At 52.0% G+C, this 20,428-nt stretch overlaps 1 protein-coding gene across 3 annotated transcripts; it reads left to right on the top strand.

The window, feature by feature from the left end:
* Positions 1-516: 516 nt before the first annotated feature.
* Positions 517-19,826, top strand: LOC133138108 (tripartite motif-containing protein 16-like). 3 transcript variants are annotated; one of them, XM_061256574.1, is made up of 6 exons: positions 517-1,173; positions 3,028-3,123; positions 3,630-3,863; positions 4,010-4,157; positions 7,223-7,309; positions 19,208-19,826. In XM_061256574.1, the coding sequence occupies exons 1-6, from the start codon at positions 583-585 to the stop codon at positions 19,735-19,737; spliced, it is 1,686 nt and encodes a 561-aa protein (XP_061112558.1). In that variant the 5' UTR covers positions 517-582; the 3' UTR covers positions 19,738-19,826. The 3 variants fall into 3 exon arrangements, with proteins under 3 accessions (XP_061112558.1, XP_061112557.1, XP_061112556.1); XM_061256573.1 differs by having other exon boundaries at positions 4,010-4,166; positions 7,259-7,309; XM_061256572.1 differs by lacking the exon at positions 19,208-19,826 and adding an exon at positions 10,817-12,237 and having other exon boundaries at positions 4,010-4,166; positions 7,259-7,309.
* The last annotated feature ends 602 nt before the right edge of the window (positions 19,827-20,428 follow it).

Here is a 20,428-nt window from a genome sequence, read left to right as displayed (position 1 = left end):
GTAGATAGGCAAGATACAAAGAATAGTGTCAGATGAATCCACAAAATATGTTTGTGGTACTGGTAGCACTAGCAGTAGTAAAACTGGGAAGCTATCAGAACTATTTCACATAAAACATGAGCCTGCTCTGCTGTTTCATTTTCTGTACAGAGCTCACTCTTTCCATTCATGATATCCTCAAATTCATGCAGACAAAATACCTGGAAACTCAAATTATATTATGATAAAATATAGCCATTTTACCTCCTCATATTATTATCTCAGCGTTTCTGACTGGGTACTCAGATCAGATGCACCCGTAGTAAATCCCATGCATGTGTATATAAGTCTTTACTGCTCACAATACTCACACAGACCCTCAGTAAATCTGCCCTTTGAAGCGTAAGATTCAATATTTCCTCATGAATCCGCCCTCTCTGCTCAGCCTGGCCCCAATCCAACACCACACCTCCTGCAGCTGTGGGCAGAACCAGGAAGTCACTGCTAATCTCTCTGTTACGCAGTTTCAGAGAAACGAAACTTAACTCTGTCTCTGTCAGAAAAACACAGCCAAACTCCGTCTCTGTCAGTGTGAGCAGTGAAATGGCTGAGGCTAATATCTCGGTGGATCAGGACCAGTTCAGCTGTTCAATCTGTCTGGATATCCTGAAGGATCCGGTGACTATTCACTGTGGACACAGTTACTGTATGGGCTGTATTAAGGGCTGCTGGGATCAGGATGATCATATTGGTGTCTACAGCTGTCCCCAGTGCAGACAGACCTTCACCCCAAGGCCTGTTCTGGGCAGAAACACCATACTGGCTGAAGTGGTGGAGAAACTGAAGAAGACAGGACTCCAAGCTGCTCCTCCTGCTCACTGTTACGCTGGACCTGGAGACGTGGCGTGTGATTTCTGTACTGGGAGAAAGCGCAAAGCCATCAAGTCCTGTCTGGTGTGTCTGGCATCTTACTGTGAAATTCACCTCCAGCGTCACTATGAATCTCCTCCTCTTAAGAAACACAAACTGGTCAAAGCCACTGAAAACCTGCAGGAAAAGATCTGCTCTAATCACGACAAACTGCTGGAGGTTTTCTGTCGTAGCGATCAGCAGTGTATCTGTATGCTGTGTGCGATGGATGAACACAGAGGCCATGATACAGTCTCAGTGGTAGCAGAAAGGACTGAGAAACAGGTAAGGACTGGAGCTCTTCACTGGCAACATAAACATACATTTTTAACATAAACCCAAAAATACTGAAAATACCTGAGCAGTGAAAATGAGAAATCAGCTGAATCATTACACTGCACTCCAACTGCATATGCCTTATTCATTAGTTTATTTTTCGTGTTTCCTTGTCTGTCAAGTTCAAAAGAGGCATTCATTTGTTGTATTTCATGGAGTGGGTGCCCAGAATCAGGTGACCACAGACGTGCCCTTTATTGGCTGGTGTTAATGGAATTTATAATTTATTTATTTGTTATGGAAATTCTTTACCATTTAAAAAAGGGAATTGTTTCGTATTATCCACGAAAAAATACACCTTATCAATAATGTCTAATATTACGCTCTCCAAACCACCCCCCGCCCCCGTCCAATTGGTTTTGTCTAAATCTTTCGTCGCATCTTCCGACAATCCGAGTACAACTTGTAATGAAAAGCACCGCGTCGCGAGCCCCAGTTCGTGAATAACGTCACTCAGGTAGGCACGTTTTAAATGATGAAACCACGATTAAACAACAACACTTACTTTTTATGTTATATATCGGTTAAAAAGGTAGGTAGGACTTTCCAGTTGCCACGTTCACGTTGTAATTTCATCATTAGCTACGACCCTCGGAACTCGCGAGCAAGCAAGCTAGTCTAATTATCATTCAAACGACGTTATCTCCGTCATGCACAGCTTACAAATATGTATTATATTAATTTCTGAAGCAGGTAGTTACGTTTTGCATAGTTTTGGTAGTGATTAGTCAGACCATTTTCTTTGTTGCCAGTTTTATAAAAATGTGATGTTTAAAATTGTATTATTGTTTGGGCATGTCGCAGTGTGTTTTCCCTGTTAAAACAAAAGTTGAAATCAATCAATCAATTTTGAATGGGAAATAAAACGCAGCATGAACTCTGCTAGAATAGGCGAATACAGCTGTCTCCAATGAAAGGCAAACTACTCCTCTTCTCCCTGACCTTGTGTTTAAGGTAGGTTTGTATGTGTGCATGTTTTTGAATATAATATAATACTGCGGTTTCTTTTTCTCTCAGTGTACTCAAAAACTTAAAACCGTAGTTCAGTAGTTGTACTTTATGTTTCATTTATAAAATATATGCAGTGTAACAAAATGATACAGAACATGAAAACAGGAGGCAGTTTTGAAACGCCAAATTCAGGGGGCTTACGTATCAAGCATGTCAGAGTCGGATTGCTGATCTAGAATTGTATTACTTCTAAAGAAAGGTAAAACAGGTACCAGGCCAGCACAACTCTTATGCTGACATTTTGGTTCAGGTCTATGCTTTTAATTTTGTGTTTGGGATCAACATGTCAGTCATTAATTTTGACCATCTGCTCTGTTGGTTGCTGACAGTGCATGGAATAATGTGTTTCAGTAGAATTGAAGCAGGTCCCATGTTATGAGCATAGTGTGTGATTATGGATGGTGGCGGTGTGGCAACATCGGGGTGGGAATAGTGTGTGTCAGTGAGGTGAGAATAATGTGTTTCAGTAGAATTGAAACAGGTCCCATGTTATGAACATAGTGTGTGATTATGGATGGTGGTGTTGTGGCAACATCGGGGTGGGAATAGTGTGCGTCAGTGGGGTGAGAATAATGTGTTTCAGTAGAATTGAAACAGGTCCCATGTTATGAACATAGTGTGTGATTATGGATGGTGGTGTTGTGGCAACATCGGGGTGGGAAGAGTGTGTGTCAGTGGGGTGAGTACCCTCTGTTGGGCCGAGGCCCAAAATGTACGGCCCTGATTCCTTAGGGCTTGCTGGAGTGTCTTCACCAGTGTTTTTAAACCTGGATTGTGTGTGTTTCTTCACAGAAGCAGCTGGGGGTGACACAGAGTAAGTTCCAGCAGAGAATCCAGGAGAGAGAGAAGGCGCTGCAGGATCTGAGACAGGCTGTGCAGTCACTCAAGGTGGGTACTGACCAGAGGAGAAGACAACATGGGCGACATGGCTCAGGCAGTAAGAGCAGTCGTCTGGCAGTCGGAGGGTTGCTGGTTCAATCCCCCGCCTGGGCAGTGTCGAAGTGTCCCTGAGCAAGACACCTAACCCCCAAATGCTCCTGACGAGCTGGTCGGGGCCTTGCATGGCAGCCAATCGCCGTCAGTGTGTGAGTGTGTGTATGAATGGTTGAATGGAGAAGCATCAATTGTACAGCGCTTTGGATAAAGGCGCTATATAAATGCCTGCCATTTGCCATTTACAACAGCTGGCTGATGGAAGAGCCCTTTCAGGGCTCAGTCAGGGCTCTCCTCCAGTCAGCCAGTGAGGAGCCCAGTGTTGTGCCACTTTCCAGCCCTGTGGGGCTCAATGCCACTGAGCCACACTGTGGGGAACAGGCTGTCTGGGGTCCCAGTAAGAGCTGAGTGAAAGGCCTAGTTAAAATGTACAACCCTCCTCCTTCTGTTTCTCCTAACAGCGCTCTGCACAGACAGCAGTGGAGGACAGTGAGAGGATCTTTACTGAGCTGATCCGCTCCATTGAGAGAAGGCGCTCTGAGGTGAAGGAGCTGATCAGAGATGAGGAGAAGGCTGAAGTGAGTCGGGCTGAAGGACTCCTGGAGCGACTGGAGCAGGAGATTGCTGAGCTGAGGAGGAGAGAGGCTGAGCTGGAGCAGCTTTCACACACAGAGGATCACATCCATTTCCTCCAGGTAACATCACTGGCTCTCTGACAGTCTGCACTGTGTACACTGTACATACATGGTGAGGTGTGTTCCTCTTTTACAAAGATCTGCTCCTGGTATCTGCACAGGAATCTGCATTCACTGTCTGTCTCTTTCTGTCTGTCTGTCTGCAGAGCTGTCAGTCCCTCTGTGCCCCTCCTGGACCTGGAGACTTACCCAGCATCACTGTCAGTCCAAACGTCTCTTTTGAGGCTGTGAGGAAATCTGTCTCTGAACTGAAAGAGCGACTGGAGGATGTTTTCAAGGCGGAGTTCAAAGTTTGTGGAAGAGGTTGGTGGACAAACCCTGCTGCAGAAAGTGTGTTTAGTCACTGCACACAACACACTGGTGAGGTGATCTGCCTAAGATTCACTCTTACAACATGAAAGGAACTTACACACGTTATGTATTATTAACCATTGTGCGGTGTTTGGGTCTGTGGGACCTGTTTTCAATGTTTATTAAAAGAAAAATGATACATTGAAATATTTTTTTCAACCTGAGACACATTGGCCTGGCCTCATTTAAAAGAACAGAATTTAATTTAGTGCACACTGCACCCCCCTTCACATTTATATTACATACACTCAGTGATCACTTTATTGGGTAGGCCTGTATGAATATTTGCTGACGCTCGTTTATCATTTCCATGAAATACTTTGTAAAATGAGTTTTCCAATTTGTTCAGTTCAAAGCAATAAACATCAATTGTGATGAAAACCTTATTTAATTAATATTTGTACAAGATTAACATGATTTATTCCACCCATGTCTGATTGATCGATTTTCAAAAATCATGTTTTATCACAAATAGAGAATAGCTCTTTTTTTGTTAAATATGGTCTGGCAGAGGTGAATGGTAATTATTAACCATATATGCTGTCTGTATTGCTTGTAATTGTGACATCTGCTGTGTTTATTTCAGTCTGCTTCGCAGGTTATATAAACATCGAACAAAGAGTTTGGAAATTTGTGTTTGGTAGATTATTTCTCTGTTGTAACAATGCTTCTTGGCAACACATTTTATACCGTTGGAAAGCCTGTTTATTTCCCTTTTAAATGGTGCCCCATTTGTAAGGAACATGCATTTGTGGGATGAGCAGCACAGCTGAGTATGTGGGTAGTGCTCATGTAAAATTTGCCAAATCTTCACTGCCAATGGCAAACAGCTTATTCTGCTGTTGCTATTGACTCTTGTTTGGTGTTGTTTGGCAGATTGGATGATTTTACAATTTATTTATTTAACAAACAGGGCCTCAGTAGCATGTGGAAGAACCATACACAGCCACAACAGCCTGGCACCTCCTCATGCTGGTCACCAGCCTGGTCCCACACTGCTGTGGGATGGCATTCCACTCCTCAACCAGGATTTGTCACAAGTCAGCCAACGTGGTTGTGTTGGTTACTCTAGCACCAACAGCACGCCCCAGCTGATCCCACAAGTGTTCAGTTGGGTCAGGACTGTTGGCAGGCCATTCCATTCTCTCTACTCCCTAATTCTGGAGGTAGTCTCTGATAAACCCCGCTCTGTGGGGGCGAGCGTTGTCATCTTGGAGGATGGAGTTCGGTCCCAGACTGTGGAGATATGGGATTGCCACTGGTTGCAGAATCTCATCTCGATATCTCTCTGCATTGAGATTGCCTCCAATGATGACAAGCCTGGTTTTTCCAGTGATGGAGATGCCGCCCCACACCATCACACTGCCTCCACCAAAAGGTGTTCCTCTATCGGTGCAGCAATCAGCATAGCGTTCTCCCCGTCTTCTCCACACTTTGACCCTACGATCCAACTTCCGTAGGCAGAATCTGGCCTCATGGCTGAACATAGCGTTCCTCCACATGTTCAGGTTCCAGTGCAGGTGTTGCTGACACCAGTGCAAACGGGCCTGACGGTGAAGGGCAGTCATGGCAGGCCTCCTGGCAGCCCTATGAGCCGGAGATTGGCTGCGTACAGTCTGTTCCGGATTGTCTGGGCCGAAAGCCGTGTGCCTTATCGTCCTGCAAACCTTGACTGCAAATCTGTAGAAGACAGCCTACGGTTCCTAAGTGCTGAAAGGGTGAGGAACCGGTCTTCTTGGGACGCCCACTTCAAGGTCTGTCTCTGACATCGCCCATTTCATGAGATTTGGCACATTTGACATGAGCGCAACCCACATACTCAGCTGTGCTGCTCATCCCACAAATGCATGTTCCTTACAAATGCACCATTTAAAAGGGAAATAAACAGGCTTTCCAACGGAATAAAATGTGTTGCCAAGAAGCATTGTTACAACAGAGAAATAATCTACCAAACACAAATTTCCGAACTTTTTGTTTGGTGTTTATTATTAATGAGAGTGGTGAGTGACATTTCAGTCTGTCTCACAGGTTATATATTATTAATGAGAGGGGTGAGTGACATTTCAGTCTGTCTCACAGGTTATATATTATTAATGAGAGGGGTGTGTGACATTTCAGTCTGTCTCACAGGTTATATATTATTAATGAGAGGGGTGAGTGACATTTCAGTCTGTCTCACAGGTTATATATTATTAATGAGAGGGGTGAGTGACATTTCAGTCTGTCTCACAGGTTATATATTCCTTGGTCCTGGAACGAGCTTCAGGCCAAACTCAAACTTGATTCTCTTATTTCATTAAACGATTTTAATTTGAGAATAATGCATGTTCTCATGTTAAGATGCTACTGCTTTAAGTTGCATGGATATGTTTAATTCACTGTTTCCCTGTGTTATGTTCTGTCATATTGTATGTATTGTAATGCACTTTGTTCTGTATATACCTAAATAATTATGTATATTATTGTAAAGGATCCGTGATTGTGATTCTGTAATCTTATGCTGCTGTTTGACCCTGTCTTGGCTCGGTCTCATTTGTAAAAGAGGTTTTAATCTCAATGTGACTTCCTAGTCACATAAAGGTTTATATATTACAGTGTGGAGGGACATTTCAAGTGCTCACAAGCTCCAGATGATCCAGAATATCACAGAGGTGTTCAGTGTGAATAGGGATGAAATCTATAAAAGTACCCAGTATGTTAGGGGCAGTTCTTCTGGCTAGGGCATAACCCTAAATGTTTTCAATGTTGTTTAATCTTGAGAGAACAAAATACAGTATGACCAGTATGTCTTTGTTTACTAGGATGCAAGATACTGCATAGAGATGAGAGGAGAGAACACAAGTCAAATTCCTCAGTAGTGTTATGGTGAAACCATCCTGTCTCCTCTCTCTGCTCTGTTTTAGTGTAACATTTGAGACCCATTCTGATACTGTATTCTGGGTGACATCAGTTGTCATTTACTTGCAGATTGAAACAAGCATTCAATTTCTCTAGGATCTCAGAAAAAGGTTCATCTTTTTATCTTGTGATCTCTCTCTCCACAGTGGAAGAAGTCTCTGTTCTAGAGCCCCAGACCAGACAGGACTTCTTACAATGTGAGTCTGTAATTAAGCCTTAAAGAGAGGAAGGGAGGGGAGAGGGAGGTAGGGAGAGAGGGGGAGGGGGGAGGGAGGGAGGAAGAGGGGGAGAGAGGGGGAGGGGGGAGGGAGGGAGGAAGAGGGGGAGAGAGGGGGAGGGGGGAGGGAGGGAGGAAGAGGGGGAGAGAGGGGGAGGGGGGAGGGAGGGAGGAAGAGGAGGAGATGGGGGGAGGGGGGAGGGAGGGAGGGAGGAAGAGGAGGTGATGGAGGGAGGGGAGAGGGGAGAGTGAGGTAGGGAGGGGAGAGTGAGAGGGAGGGAGAGGGTAGAGGGGGGAGAGGGAGGGGGAGGGAAGGGGAGGGGAGGGGAGAGGAAAGGGGGAGGGAGGAAGAGGAGAGGGTTGGAGGGAGGGAGAGAGGGGGAGGGGGGAGTGAGGAAGAGTAGGAGATAGAGGGAGGGAGAGAGGAAGGGGAGAGGGATGGAGGGAAGAAGAGGAGATGGAGGGAGGGTGGGAGGGGAGAGGAGATGGAGGGAGGGTGGGAGGGGAGGGGAGAGGAGAGAGGGAGGGGGGAGGGAGGGGAGAGAGGGATGGAGGGCGGGATAGGAGGGCAGAGAGGGATGGAGGGCGGGATAGGAGGGCAGAGAGAGAGGGAGGGAGAGAGGGAGGGAGTGGGGGAGGGAGGTTTTGGAGGGGGGAGAGGGAGAGAGAGAGGATGGGGAGAGGGAGAGAGAGAGGAATGGAGGGGAGAGAGGGAGAGGGAGAGATAGGGAGGGGAGAGGGAGGTAGGGAGGGGGGGGAGGGGAGAGGAGAGAAAGGGAGGGGGGGGAGGGGAGAGGAGAGAAAGGGAGGGGAGAGAGAGGGAGCGGAGAGATGGGGAGAGGAGGAGAGGGGGAGAGGGAGAGGAATGGGGAGAGGGACGGAGAGAAAGAGGGAGGGGAGAGGGGGGGAGGGAGGGAGGGGGGGGGAGGGAGAGGAGAAGGAGGGAGAGAAAGAGGGAGGGGAGAGGGATGGGGAGAGGGAGAGGGAGGGAGAGGGAGAGGGAGAGGGATGGGGAGAGGGAGGGAGAGAAAGAGGGAGAGGGATGGGGAGAGGGAGGGAGAGAAAGAGGGAGGGGAGAGGGAGGGAGGGGGAGAGGGGGAGAGGGGGGGGAGAGGGGGAGAGGGAGGGAGGGAGGAGGAGGAGAGAGGGAGAGAGGGAGAGAGGGAGGGAGGGGGAGAGAGGGAGGGGAGAGGAAGGGAGGGGAGAGAGAGAGGGAGGGGAGAGACGGAGGGGAGGGGAGGGGGAGAGGGAGTGGGGGAGGGGGAGAGGGAGTGGGGGAGAGAGAGGTAGGGAAGGGAGAGGGAGGTAGGGATTGGAGAGGGAGGGAGGGAGAGAGAGGGAGGAAGGGAGGGGAGGGAGGGGGAGAGGGAGGGGAGGGAGGGGGAGAGGGAGGGGGGAGAGAGGGAGATGGAGGGTTGAGGGAGAGAGTGAGGTAGGGAGAGGGGGACGGAGGGAAGGGAGAGGGGGAGGGGGAGGGGGAGGAGGGGAGAGATGGATGGAGGGAGAGGAGGGGAGAGAGTGGGACGAAGGGGGGAGAGGGGGAAAGGGAGTGGAGAGGGAGAGAGGGAGGTAGGGAGAGGGAGAGGGATGGGAGAGTGAGGAGGGAGGGAGTGAGGGAGGGGGGAGAGAGAGAGGGAGAGGACAGGGAGGGGGAGAGGGAGGGGAGGGAGGGGGAGAGGGAGGGGAGGGAGGGGGAGAGGGAGGGGAGGGAGGGGGAGAGGGAGGGAAAGAGGGATGGGAGGGGAGAGAGGGAGGGAGGAGAGAGAGAGAGAGGGGAGGAGAGAGAGAGAGAGGGAGGGAGGGAGGGAGGGGAGAGGAGGGAGTGAGGGAGGGAGGGGAGAGGAGGAGAGGGAGAGAGGCAGGGAGAGGGAGGAGAGGGAGAGAGGGGGAGAGGGAGAGGAAGGGAGGGGAGAGTGGGAGAGGGAGAGGAGGAGAGGGGGATGGGGAGAGGGAGGGGAGGGAGAGAGAGGGAGAGGAGGGAGAGGGAGGGAGGGGAGAGAGGGAGGGAGAGACGGAGGGGAGGGGGAGGGGGAGTGGGAGAGGGAGAGGGAGAGGTAGGGGAGGGGGAGTGGGGGAGAGGGAGGGGAGAGGAAGGGAGGGGGAGATGGAGAGAGAGAGGGAGGGGAGAGAGAGGGAGGGGAGAGGGAGAGATGGAGGGGAGGGGGGGAGAGGGAGGGGAGAGAAAGAGGGAGAGGGGGAGAGGGAGGGGAAGAGAAAGAGGGAGAGGGGGAGAGGGAGGGAGGGAGAGAGAGAGGGAGGGGGGAGGAGGAGGAGGAGAGAGAGGGAGGGGAGAGGAGAGGGAGAGAGGGAGGGAGGAGGAGAGGGAGAGAGGGAGGGAGGAGAGAGAGAGCGAGGGAGGGAGGGAGGGAGAGCAAGAGGGAGAGGGGGAGAGAGGGAGGAAGGGAGAGGAGAGGGAGAGGGGGAGAGACGGAGAGGAGAGGAAGAGGGGGAGGGAGAGGGGGAGGGAGGGGGAGAGGGAGGGGGATGGGGAGAGGGAGGGGAGGGGGAGGGAGAGAGGGAGGGAGGAGAGAGAGAGAGAGAGAGGGAGGGAGAGGGAGTGAGGGAGGGTAGGGAGGAGGAGAGGGAGAGAGGGGGAGAGGGAGAGGAAGGGAGGGGAGAGGGGGAGAGGGAGAGGGCGGAGAGGAGGAGAGGGGGATGGGGAGAGGGAGGGGAGGGAGAGGAGAGGAGAGGGAGGGAGGGGAGAGACGGAGGGGAGGGGGAGGGGGAGGGGGAGTGGGAGAGAGAGAGGGAGGGAGAGAGAGGGAGGGGGGAGGGTGGTCGAGGGGGGAGAGGGAGGGGAGAGGGAGGGAGAGAGAAAGAGAGGGGGGGAGAGGGAGGGGAGAGAAAGAGGGAGAGGGGGAGGGAGAGGAGAGGGAGGGAGGGGAGAGAGGGAGGGAGGGGGGGAGGGTGGTCGAGGGGGGAGAGGGAGGGGAGAGGGAGGGAGAGAGAGAGAAAGAGAGGGAGGGGAGAGGGGGAGGGGGAGAGGGAGGGGAGAGAAAGAGGGAGAGGGGGAGGGGGAGAGGGAGGGGAGAGAGAGAGGGAGGGGGGAGAGGGAGGGGGGAGAGAGAGGGAGGGGGGAGGGGGAGGGGGAGAGAGAGGGAGAGGGGGAGGGGGAGGGGAGAGGAGAGGAGAGAGGGAGGGAGGAGGAGGAGAGGGAGAGAGGGAGGGAGGAGAGAGAGAGCGAGGGAGGGAGGGAGGGAGAGCAAGAGGGAGAGGGGGAGAGAGGGAGGAAGGGAGAGGAGAGGGAGAGGGGGCGGGAGGGAGTGGAGAGGGGGATGAAGGGGAGAGGTTGAAAATCCAATACAAGGGTAAAAATAAGTGAAAAGTAACTTTCAGAAGACACAAGCAAGTTTAAAAAGCTTTAAACATCTTAAAAATGAGAACAATAAAGAAAATATGAGATTTAAACACATAAAATATGAAAGATGTGTAAAATATGTATGATGTGTAAAATATGTGAGTGGAGCTCTCCTCTCTTCTCCATCAGATGGCTGTCAGCTCACACTGGACCCCAACACAGCGCAGAGAAACCTCCGTCTGTCTGAGGGGAACAGAGAGGTGACCTGTGTGAGAGAGAACCAGTCATATCCTGATCATCCAGAGAGATTTGAGCTCTGGGCCCAAGTGTTGTGCAGAGAGGGTGTGTCTGGACGCAGTTACTGGGAGGCTGAGAGGAGTGGGGGTGGGGTTTCTATAGCAGTGTCATATAAAGAGATCAGCAGGAAAGGGGAGGGTGATGACATTGAAATGGGATGTAATAACAAGTCCTGGAGTTTGTTCTGCTCTCTCTCCAGTTACTCTTTCAGGCACAATAATGTTGACACTAAAATCCCTGTTCCCTCCTCCTCCAGAATAGGAGTGTACCTGGATCACAGGGCAGGAACTCTGTCCTTCTACAGCGTCTCTGACACAATGACCCTCCTGCACAGAGTCCAGACCACATTCACTCAGCCCCTCTATCCTGGGTTTAGGGTTTGGTTTGGATCCTCTTTAAAACTGTGTGATCTGGGATGAGGCAGAGAGTGAAGGGAAGATCAAAGAGAGGGAAACATCCTGAAAATACTGAGAGAGAGACAGAGAGAGAGAGAGAGAGAGAGAGTGAGAGCGAGAGCGAGAGCGAGAGCGAGAGTAAAATAGGTGAACAGAAAATTCTTTTTTTTATTTTTTATAAGTGCCTTCAGGGCACATCTCAATAGTCCAGAACAAAAAATTAGTCTTTTTTCAAAAAGAGGAATAAAATTAAGCGGCCAAAAAATTAGGAACACCGGAAAGAAAAGAAAAAAAGAAAAAATGTAAATAACAGAAATGTGGAATAAAAAATAACAGAAATGTGGAATAAAAAATAACAGAAATGTGGAATAAAAAATAACAGAAATGTGGAATAAAAAATAACAGAAATGTGGAATAAAAAATAACAGAAATGTGGAATAAAAAATAACAGAAATGTGGAATAAAAAATAACAGAAATGTGGAATTCACGTGACCGCGTTCGTCCGCCGTTATCAGTGCCTGGGCCGTCCAATCCGCTCCTTTCCCTCAGAAGTCCCCCTTCTCCGCCTTGTCCCCGATCGGGCCTCCACACCATGGTAACCAGGTCTTATGGGTTCTGTTCTGTACATCGTGTGGGAAATGTTGGGCTGATGCCAATAAAGCCATTTGAATTTGAATTTGAGAGAGGGAGAGATGGGGAGAGGGAGAAAGAGGGAGGATAGAGAGGAGGGATAGAGAGAGAAAGATATACATGCATATATGGGGAAGGGTTGTTGTTGTTTACTATGTGTGTGTTATGCTGGGGGGGTTGTTGTTTTTTTGACTGTAATGTTGTTATTGTCAATGCTTTAATACACAATTCACTTGTCAGGCAAATAAAGCTCATTTGAATCTTGAGAAAGAGGGAGGGGAGGGGAAATTAATTAATTCTGAATAAAAAATTTAATACAATGAATAACTACACCCTGAATTCTTTAATTAGGGAGGGAAGGTGAGAGGGAGGGAGGGAGGAGAGAGGTGGAGGGGGAAGCGGAAGGAGAGGGGGAGGGAGGGAGTGAGAGGGAGGTAGAGAGAGGGAGGAGAGAGGTAGGGAGGGAGGGGAGGAGGGAGAGGGCGAGGGAGAGAGGGAGGAGAGAGGGAGGGAGGCAGAGAGAGGGGAGGGGGGAGAGAGAGAGAGGGAGGGAGGGAGGGAAGAGAGTGGGGGAGGGGAGAGGGGGAGGGAGAGAGACAGTGGGAGGGAAAGTGGGAGGGAAAGAGGGAGGGGTAGGGGAGAGTGGGAGGGAGAGAGAGACAGTGGGAGGCAGAGGGAGGGAGAGGGGGAGGGGGAGTGATGGAGGGGAGGGAGAGAGGGAGGGAGGAGAGAGGGGGAGGGAGAGAGAGACAGTGGGAGGGAAAGAGGGAGGGGGAGGGGAGAGGGGGAGGGAGAGAGAGACAGTGGGAGGGAAAGAGGGAGAAAGGGAGGCGAGAGAGGGGGAGGGGAGAGGGAGAGAGAGACAGTGGGAGGGAAAAAGGGAGAGAGAGAGGGAGGGAGGGAGGCAGGGAGGGAGAGAAAGCGGAAGGGAGAGAGGGAGGGGAGAGGAGGAGGGAGGGGAGAGGGAGAGAGAGGGAGGAGAGGGGGAGGGGGAAAGGAGGAGGGGGAAAGAGAGAGGGGGAGGGGAGAGAGGGGAGAGGGGGGGAGGGAGAGAGGGACGCAGGTGGAGAGAGAGAGGGAGGGAGGGAGGGGAGAGGGGAGAGAGACAGTGGGAGGGAAAGAGGGAGAGAGAGAGGGAGGGAGGGAAGAGGGAGAGAGGGGGAGGGAGGGAGAGGGCGAGGGAGGTAGAGAGAGGGAGGAGAGAGGGAGGGAGAGGGGGAAGGAGGGGAGGGAGGGAGAGGGCGAGGGAGAGAGAGGGAGGAGAGGGAGGGAGGCAGAGGGAAGGGAGGGGAGGGGAGGGGAGGGGGGGAGAGAGGGAGAGAGAGAGAGGGAGGGAAAGAGGGAGGGAGAGGGGGAACGGGAGGGAGGCAGAGGGAGGGGGAGGGAAGGGGTCGGGAGGGGAGGGGGGAGAGAGGGAGGGAGAGGGGGAGGGATGGAGGGGAGGGGAGAGAGGGACGCAGGTGGAGAGAGAGAGGGAGGGGAGAGAGGGAGGGGGAGGGAGGAGGGAGGGAGGGGAGAGGGGAGAGAGACAGTGGGAGGGAAAGAGGGAGAGAGAGAGGGAGGGAGGGAAGAGGGAGAGAGGGGGAGGGAGGGAGAGGGCGAGGGAGGTAGAGAGAGGGAGGAGAGAGGGAGGGAGAGGGGGAAGGAGGGGAGGGAGGGAGAGGGCGAGGGAGAGAGAGGGAGGAGAGGGAGGGGAGGCAGAGGGAAGGGAGGGGAGGGGAGGGGGGGAGAGAGGGAGAGAGAGAGAGGGAGGGAAAGAGGGAGGGAGAGGGGGAACGGGAGGGAGGCAGAGGGAGGGGGAGGGAAGGGGTCGGGAGGGGAGGGGGGGAGAGAGGGAGGGAGAGGGGGAGGGATGGAGGGGAGGGAGAGAGAGGGAGGGAGGGAGGAGAGAGGGGAGGGAGAGAGAGACAGTGGGAGGGAAAAGGGGGAGGGGAGAGGGGGAGGGAGAGAGAGACAGTGGGAGGGAAAGAGGGAGAAAGGGAGGCGAGAGAGGGGGAGGGGGAGAGGGGAGAGGGAGAGAGAGAGACAGTGGGAGGGAAAAAAGGGAGAGAGAGAGGGAGGGAGGGAGGCAGGGAGGGAGAGAAAGCGGAAGGGAGAGAGGGAGGGGAGAGGAGGGAGGGGGAGAGGGAGAGAGAGGGAGGAGAGGGGGAAAGGGGGAGGGGGAAAGAGAGGGGGAGGGAAGAGGAAGAGAGGGGAGGGGGGGAGGGGAGAGCGGGACGGAGGGGGAGAGAGAGAGAGGGGGAGGGAGGGAGGGAGGGAGGGAGGGAGGGGAGAGGGGAGATGGAGAGAGATGGGAGGGGGAGAGAGAGAGAGACATGTGATTATGCTGTGATGAAATTCATTACATGGTGGATACATTTCTGACCACACAATATCAGCCTGAATTTGGCCACACATGATTTGAACAACATATTTATACAATTGGCAAAGAAATCTAAACTAAAAATGTCAAGAAGTAGAAAAACAAGCACAAAGCAAAAAGAGAAATGGTTTGACAGAGAATGTGCTTCATCAAAAAAGAACTTAAGAAAGCTGTCAAACAAAAAACATAGAAACCCCAATGACCAAGTGGGACGCCTCAAATACTTTCAGGCTCTAAAACAATATAAAAAACAACTCAATGTGAAAAAATCACAATATATGGAGAGTGAACTAACCAAATTGAAAAGGCTGTAAATCAAAATTCCTTCTGGCAGCTATGGAAAAAAATGAATACAACTCCCCAAACAGAGACTAGTCCAATTAAAAATGGCAATATCTGGAAAAAATACTTTGAATACTTTATAAGAATCCAGAGAGCCAAGGTTTAACTTCTAATCAGACCTTAACCATTGAAAAACTAAAAATATTGGAAACCACAATAAAAGATAATCAATGTGCTCTTGACTATCTCATTAGCATTCAAGAACTACAACAAAAACTCAAAGCTCTAAAAAATGGAAAGGCCTGTGGAATTGACAGCATCAATTCAGAAATGCTGAAACACAGGTCCTAAACTTCAATTTGCTATCCTAAAGCTCTTCAACCTAGTGCTGAAAACTGGAAGCTTCCCTGTGATTTGGAATAAAGGTCTCATAACTCCCATTTTTAAAAGCGGAGACAAACTTGACCCCAGCAATTACAGGAGGGATCTGTGTTAATAGTAACCTTGGAAAGGTCTTCTGTAGCATATTAAATTCTAGATTATCGACATACCTAATTGAACGCAATGCACTATCAAAAAGTCAGATCGGCTTCTTACCCAAACACCAAACATCAGACCACATTTACACTCTACACACACTTATTAAGAATCATGTCCACACAAAAAACAAAGGAAAGATATTTGCCTGCTTTGTAGATCTAAAAAAGGCTTTTGATTCAATTTGGCACAATGGATTACTTTTTCAACTCCTTCAAAGCGGCATAGGTGGAAAAGTATATGACCTAATTAAATCCAAATATTCTGAAAATGAATGCTCTGTGAAAATTGGAAACAGCAAAACAGAGTATTTCAATCAAGGGAGAGGAGTTCATCAGGGCTGCAGCCTCTCTCCCACCCTGTTCAATATTTACATCAACAAACTGGCCACTACACTCGAACAATCTCCGAGTCCTGGACTAGAATTACAAGGAAAAGAAATCAAGTTCCTCATGTATGCAGATGATCTAGTCTTGGTATCTCCTACAGAACAAGGGTTACAACAGAACCTATCACTGCTCGAGAACTACTGTCAAAATTGGGCAATGGCCATTAACCTGGAAAAAACTAAAATTATGGTGTTCCAAAAAAAGGCCAGATCACAGGGATCCCGATACCGGTTTACTCTGGGGGAGACCACATTGCAGCACACTATGGAGTACAATTATCTAGGCATAATAATCAGTGCTTCTGGCAGGTTTGACAGAGCTATAAATGCATTGGCAGATAAAGCATGCAGGGCCTACTATAGCATCAGAAGATCACTGAACAAATTCCATCCACCAATTAAAATTTGGCTTAAAATGTTCAGCTGTGTAATTGAACCCATTCTTCTCTATGGGAGTGAGGTGTGGGGCCCATTACTTAACCAAAAACCTGCATCTTGGGACAAAGCTCCCATAGAAAAACTTCATCTTGAATTCTGTAAAGACATCCTTAAGGTCCATAGAAATAACCCAAACCATGCATGCAGAGCAGAGCTGGGTAAATTCCCTCTGTCCCTCCCCATGATCAAAAGGGCTATTAACTTCCAGGCTCATCTAGCCCAGGCTGATCCTGAATCAAACCAGCACAGAGCATTCATGAGTAACTGCCTCCGCCCCGAGACAGACCCCCTGAAACACAGAAAAGAAACATACCATCTTCAAAACAACACCATCCATACTCTTTCAAAAACACAACTAAAAATAATAGATAACAAAAACAAAAATGAATACATTGAAAATTGGCTGACTGGGAGAGAGGGAGAGGAGAGGGGAGAGAGAGAGGGGGAGGGGAGAGGGAGGGAGGGAGGAGAGGGGGAGAGGAGAGGGAGGGTTATGGTTAGGGAGGGAGGGAGGGAGAGGGGGAGGGGGAGGGAGAGGGAGGGAGGGAGAGGGGGAGAGAAAGAGGGAGGGGGAGAGAGAGTGAGAGGGAGGGAGGGAGGGGGTGGGAGGGGAGAGGGAGAGAGGGAGGGAGATGGGGGGAGGGAGGGAGAGGGGGAGAGAGGGAGGGAGGGATGGGGGGAGGGAGGGAGAGGGGGAGAGAGGGAGGGAGGGAGAGGGGGAGGGAGGGAGAGAGAGGGAGGGTTATGGTTAGGGAGGGAGGGAGAGGGGGAGAGAGGGGGAGAGGGAGGGAGAGGGGGGATAGGGGAGAGGGGGAGGGAGGGGAGAGGGGAGGGAGGGAGGGGGGGAGAGGGGAGGGAGGGAGGGGAGAGGGGAGGGAGAAGGGGAGAGAGAGGGAGAGAAAGAGGGAGGAGGGAGGGGGAGAGGAAGGAAGGGGAGAGGGGGAGAGAGGGAGGGGAGGGGAGGAGAGGGAGAGGGGGAGGGGGGGGAGAGGGAGAGGGGGAGAGAGGGAGGGAGAGAGATGGAGAGGGGAGGGAGAGAGGGGGAGGGGAGGGGAGAGTGGGGGGAGAGGGGAGAGGGAGGGAGGGAGAGGGGATGAGAGAGAGAGAGGGAGGGAGGGGGAGAGGGTGAGGGAGGGAGAGAGAGGGGGGGGGAGGGAGATGAGAGGAGAGGGAGGGAGGGAGGGGGGAGAGGAGAGGAGGAGGGAGGGAGGGAGGGGGGAGGGGAGAGGGGGGATAGGATGAGGGGGAGGGGAGGAGAGGGAGGGAGGGAGAGGGGGAGGGGGAGAGGGGGAGGGAGGGAGGGAGGGGAGGGGAGGGAGGGAGAGGGGGAGGGGGGAGAGGGGGAGGGAGGGGAGGGGAGGAGAGGGAGAGGGAGGGGGAAAGAGAGAGAGAGAGGGAGAGAGAGGAGAGAAGAGGGAGGGGAGGGTGGAGAGGGGAGGGAGGGAGGGAGAGAGGAGGGAGGAGGGAGGGGAGGGGGAGAGGGAGATGGGGAGGGGGAGTGAGAGGGGAGGGGGAGGGTGGGAGGAGAGGGGGGGAGGGAGGGGAGAGGAAGATGGGGAGGGGCGGGGAGAGGGGGGGAGGGGAGGGAGAGGGAGAGGGGGGGGAGGGGTGAGAGAGGGGGGAGGGGGTGAGGGGGGAGAGGGGGAGGGAGGGAGAGGGGGAGGGGGAGAGGGGGGGAGGAGGGGAGGGAGGGAGAGGGGGAGGGGAGGGGGAGGGGAGGAGGAGAGGGGAGAGGGAGGGGTGGAAGAGAGAGAGAGAGGGAGAGAGGTGGAGAGAAAGAGGGAGGGGGGAGAGGGAGGGAGGGGAGGGAGAGAGAGTGAAAGAGGGAGGGGGGAGGGGAGACAGGGTTAGGGTTATTGGTTAGGGAGGGGGGGGAGAGGGGGAGGAGAGGAGAGGGAGGGAGGGAGGCAGGGAGGGAGGGAGAGAAAGAGGGAGGGGGGAGGGGAGACAGGGTTAGGGTTATGGTTAGGGAGAGGGGGGGGAGAGGGGAGGGAGGGGAGGGGAGGAGAGGGGGAGGGAGGGGAGGGGAGGAGTGGGGGAGAGGGAGAGGGAGGGAAAGAGAGAGAGAGAGGGAGAGAGAGGGTGAGAAAGAGGGAGGGGGAGAGGAGAGGGAGGGAGGAGAGAGGGAGAGAAAGAGGGAGGGGGGAGGGGAGACAGGGTTAGGGTTATGGTTAGGGAGGGGGGGGAGGAGGGGGAGGAGAGGGAGGGAGGGAGGCAGGGAGGGAGGGAGAGAGAGGGAGAGAAAGAGGGAGGGGGGAGGGGAGACAGGGTTAGGGTTATGGTTAGGGAGAGGGGGGGAGGAGAGGGGGAGGAGAGGGAGGGAGGGAGGCAGGGAGGGAGGGGGGGAGAGGGGGAGGAGAGGGAGGGAGGGGAGAGGGGGGGAGGGAGGAGAGGAGCGGGGGAAAGGAGGAGAGGGAGAGGAGAGGGGAGAGGGGGAGGGAGGGTGAGGGAGATGGGGAGGGAGGGAGAGAGGGGGAGGGGAGGGTGAGGGGGGAGGGAGAGGGGGAGAGAGAGGGAGGGAGAGAGAGGGAGAGAAATAGGGAGGGGGAGAGGCAGGGGAGAGGGCGGAGAGGGAGGGAGGGAGGGAGAGGAGGAGGAGGGAGCAGGGAGAGGGGGGGGGAGGTGGGAGAGGGGAGGGAGGGAGGGAAGAGGGAGAGGGGGGTGAGAGAGGGGAAAGGGGGAGAGGGAGAGGGAGAGGGAGGGACAGGAGAGAGGGGGAGAGGGAGGGATAGAGAGGGGGAGTGAGGGAGAGAAAGAGGGAGGGGAGGGGAGAGGGGAGAGGGGAGGGAGGAGAGAGAGAGAGAGGAGGGAGGGAGGGAGGGAGGGAGGGAGGGGGAGAGGAGAGGGATGGTTATGGTTAGAGAGGGAGGGAGGTAGAGGGGGAGAGGGAGGGAGAGGAGAGGGAGAGAAAGAGGGAGGGGGGGAGGGGGGGAGAGGGAGGGAGGGAGGAGGGAGTGAGGGAGAGGGAGAGAAAGAGGGAGGGGGGAGGGGGGGAGAGAGGGAGAGAGGGAGAGAGGGAGAGGAGGGGAGGGGGAGGAAGGGGAAAGGTTGAAAATCCAATCCAAGGGTAAAAATCAGTGAAAAGTAACTTTCAGAAGACACAAGCAAGTTTAAAAAGCTTATAAACATCTTAAAAATGAGAACAATAAAGAAAATATGAGATTTAAACACATAAAATATGAAAGACGTGTAAAATATGTATGATGTGTAAAATATGTGAGTGGAGCTCTCCTCTCTTCTCCTCCATCAGATGGCTGTCAGCTCACACTGGACCCCAACACAGCGCACAGAAACCTCCGTCTGTCTGAGGGGAACAGAGAGGTGACCCTTGTGAGAGAGAACCAGTCATATCCTGATCATCCAGAGAGATTTGAGCACTGGGAGCAAGTGTTGTGCAGAGAGGGTGTGTCTGGACGCTGTTACTGGGAGGCTGAGTGGAGTGGGCAGGATGGGGTTTATATAGCAGTGTCATATAAAGAGATCAGCAGGAAAGGGGGGGGTTATGACTGTATAATGGGATATAATAACAAGTCCTGGAGTTTGTTCTGCTCTCCCTCCAGTTACTCTTTCAGTCACAATAATGTTCCCACTAAAATCCCTGGTCCCTCCTCCTCCAGAATAGGAGTGTACCTGGATCACAGGGCAGGAACTCTGTCCTTCTACAGCGTCTCTGACACAATGACCCTCCTGCACAGAGTCCAGACCACATTCACTCAGCCCCTCTATCCTGGGTTTGGGGTTCATTATAGATCCTCTGTAAAACTGTGTGATCTGAGATGAGGCAGAGAGTGAAGGGAAGATCAAAGAGGGAAAAATACTGAAAATACTGTGAGAGAGAGAGAGAGAGAGAGAGTAAAATAGGTGAACAAAAAATTCTTTTTTTTACTTCTTATAACTTAAATTTAATTTACTATTTATTTATTATTTGTCAGGGCACATCTCAATAGTCCAGAACAAAAAAATTATTCCTTTTTCAAAAAGAGGAATAAAATTAAGCGGCCAAAAAATTAGGAACACCTGAAAGAAAAAAATAACAGAAATGTGGAATAAAAAATAACAGAAATGTGGAATAAAAAATAGCAGAAATGTGGAATAAAAAATAACAGAAATGTGGAATAAAAAATAACAGAAATGTGGAATAAAAAATAACAGAAATGTGGAATAAAAAATAACAGAAATGTGGAATAAAAAATAACAGAAATGTGGAATTCACGTGACCGCGTTGGTCCGCCGTTATCAGTGCCTGGGCCGTCCAATCCGCTCCTTTCCCTCAGAAGTCCCCCTTCTCCGCCTTGTCCCCGATCGGGCCTCCACACCATGGTAACCAGGTCTTATGTGTTCTGTTCTGTACATCGTGTGGGAAATGTTGGGCTGATGCCAATAAAGCCATTTGAATTTGAATTTGAATTTGAGAGAGGGAGAGATGGGGAGAGGGAGGGAGGAGAGGGGGGGAGGGGAGGGAGGAGAGGGG

This window comes from Conger conger, chromosome 10, assembly GCF_963514075.1.
Source record: "Conger conger chromosome 10, fConCon1.1, whole genome shotgun sequence".
In the NCBI taxonomy this organism is placed as follows: domain Eukaryota; kingdom Metazoa; phylum Chordata; class Actinopteri; order Anguilliformes; family Congridae; genus Conger; species Conger conger.
This window is presented reverse-complemented; position numbering and strand designations above follow the sequence as displayed.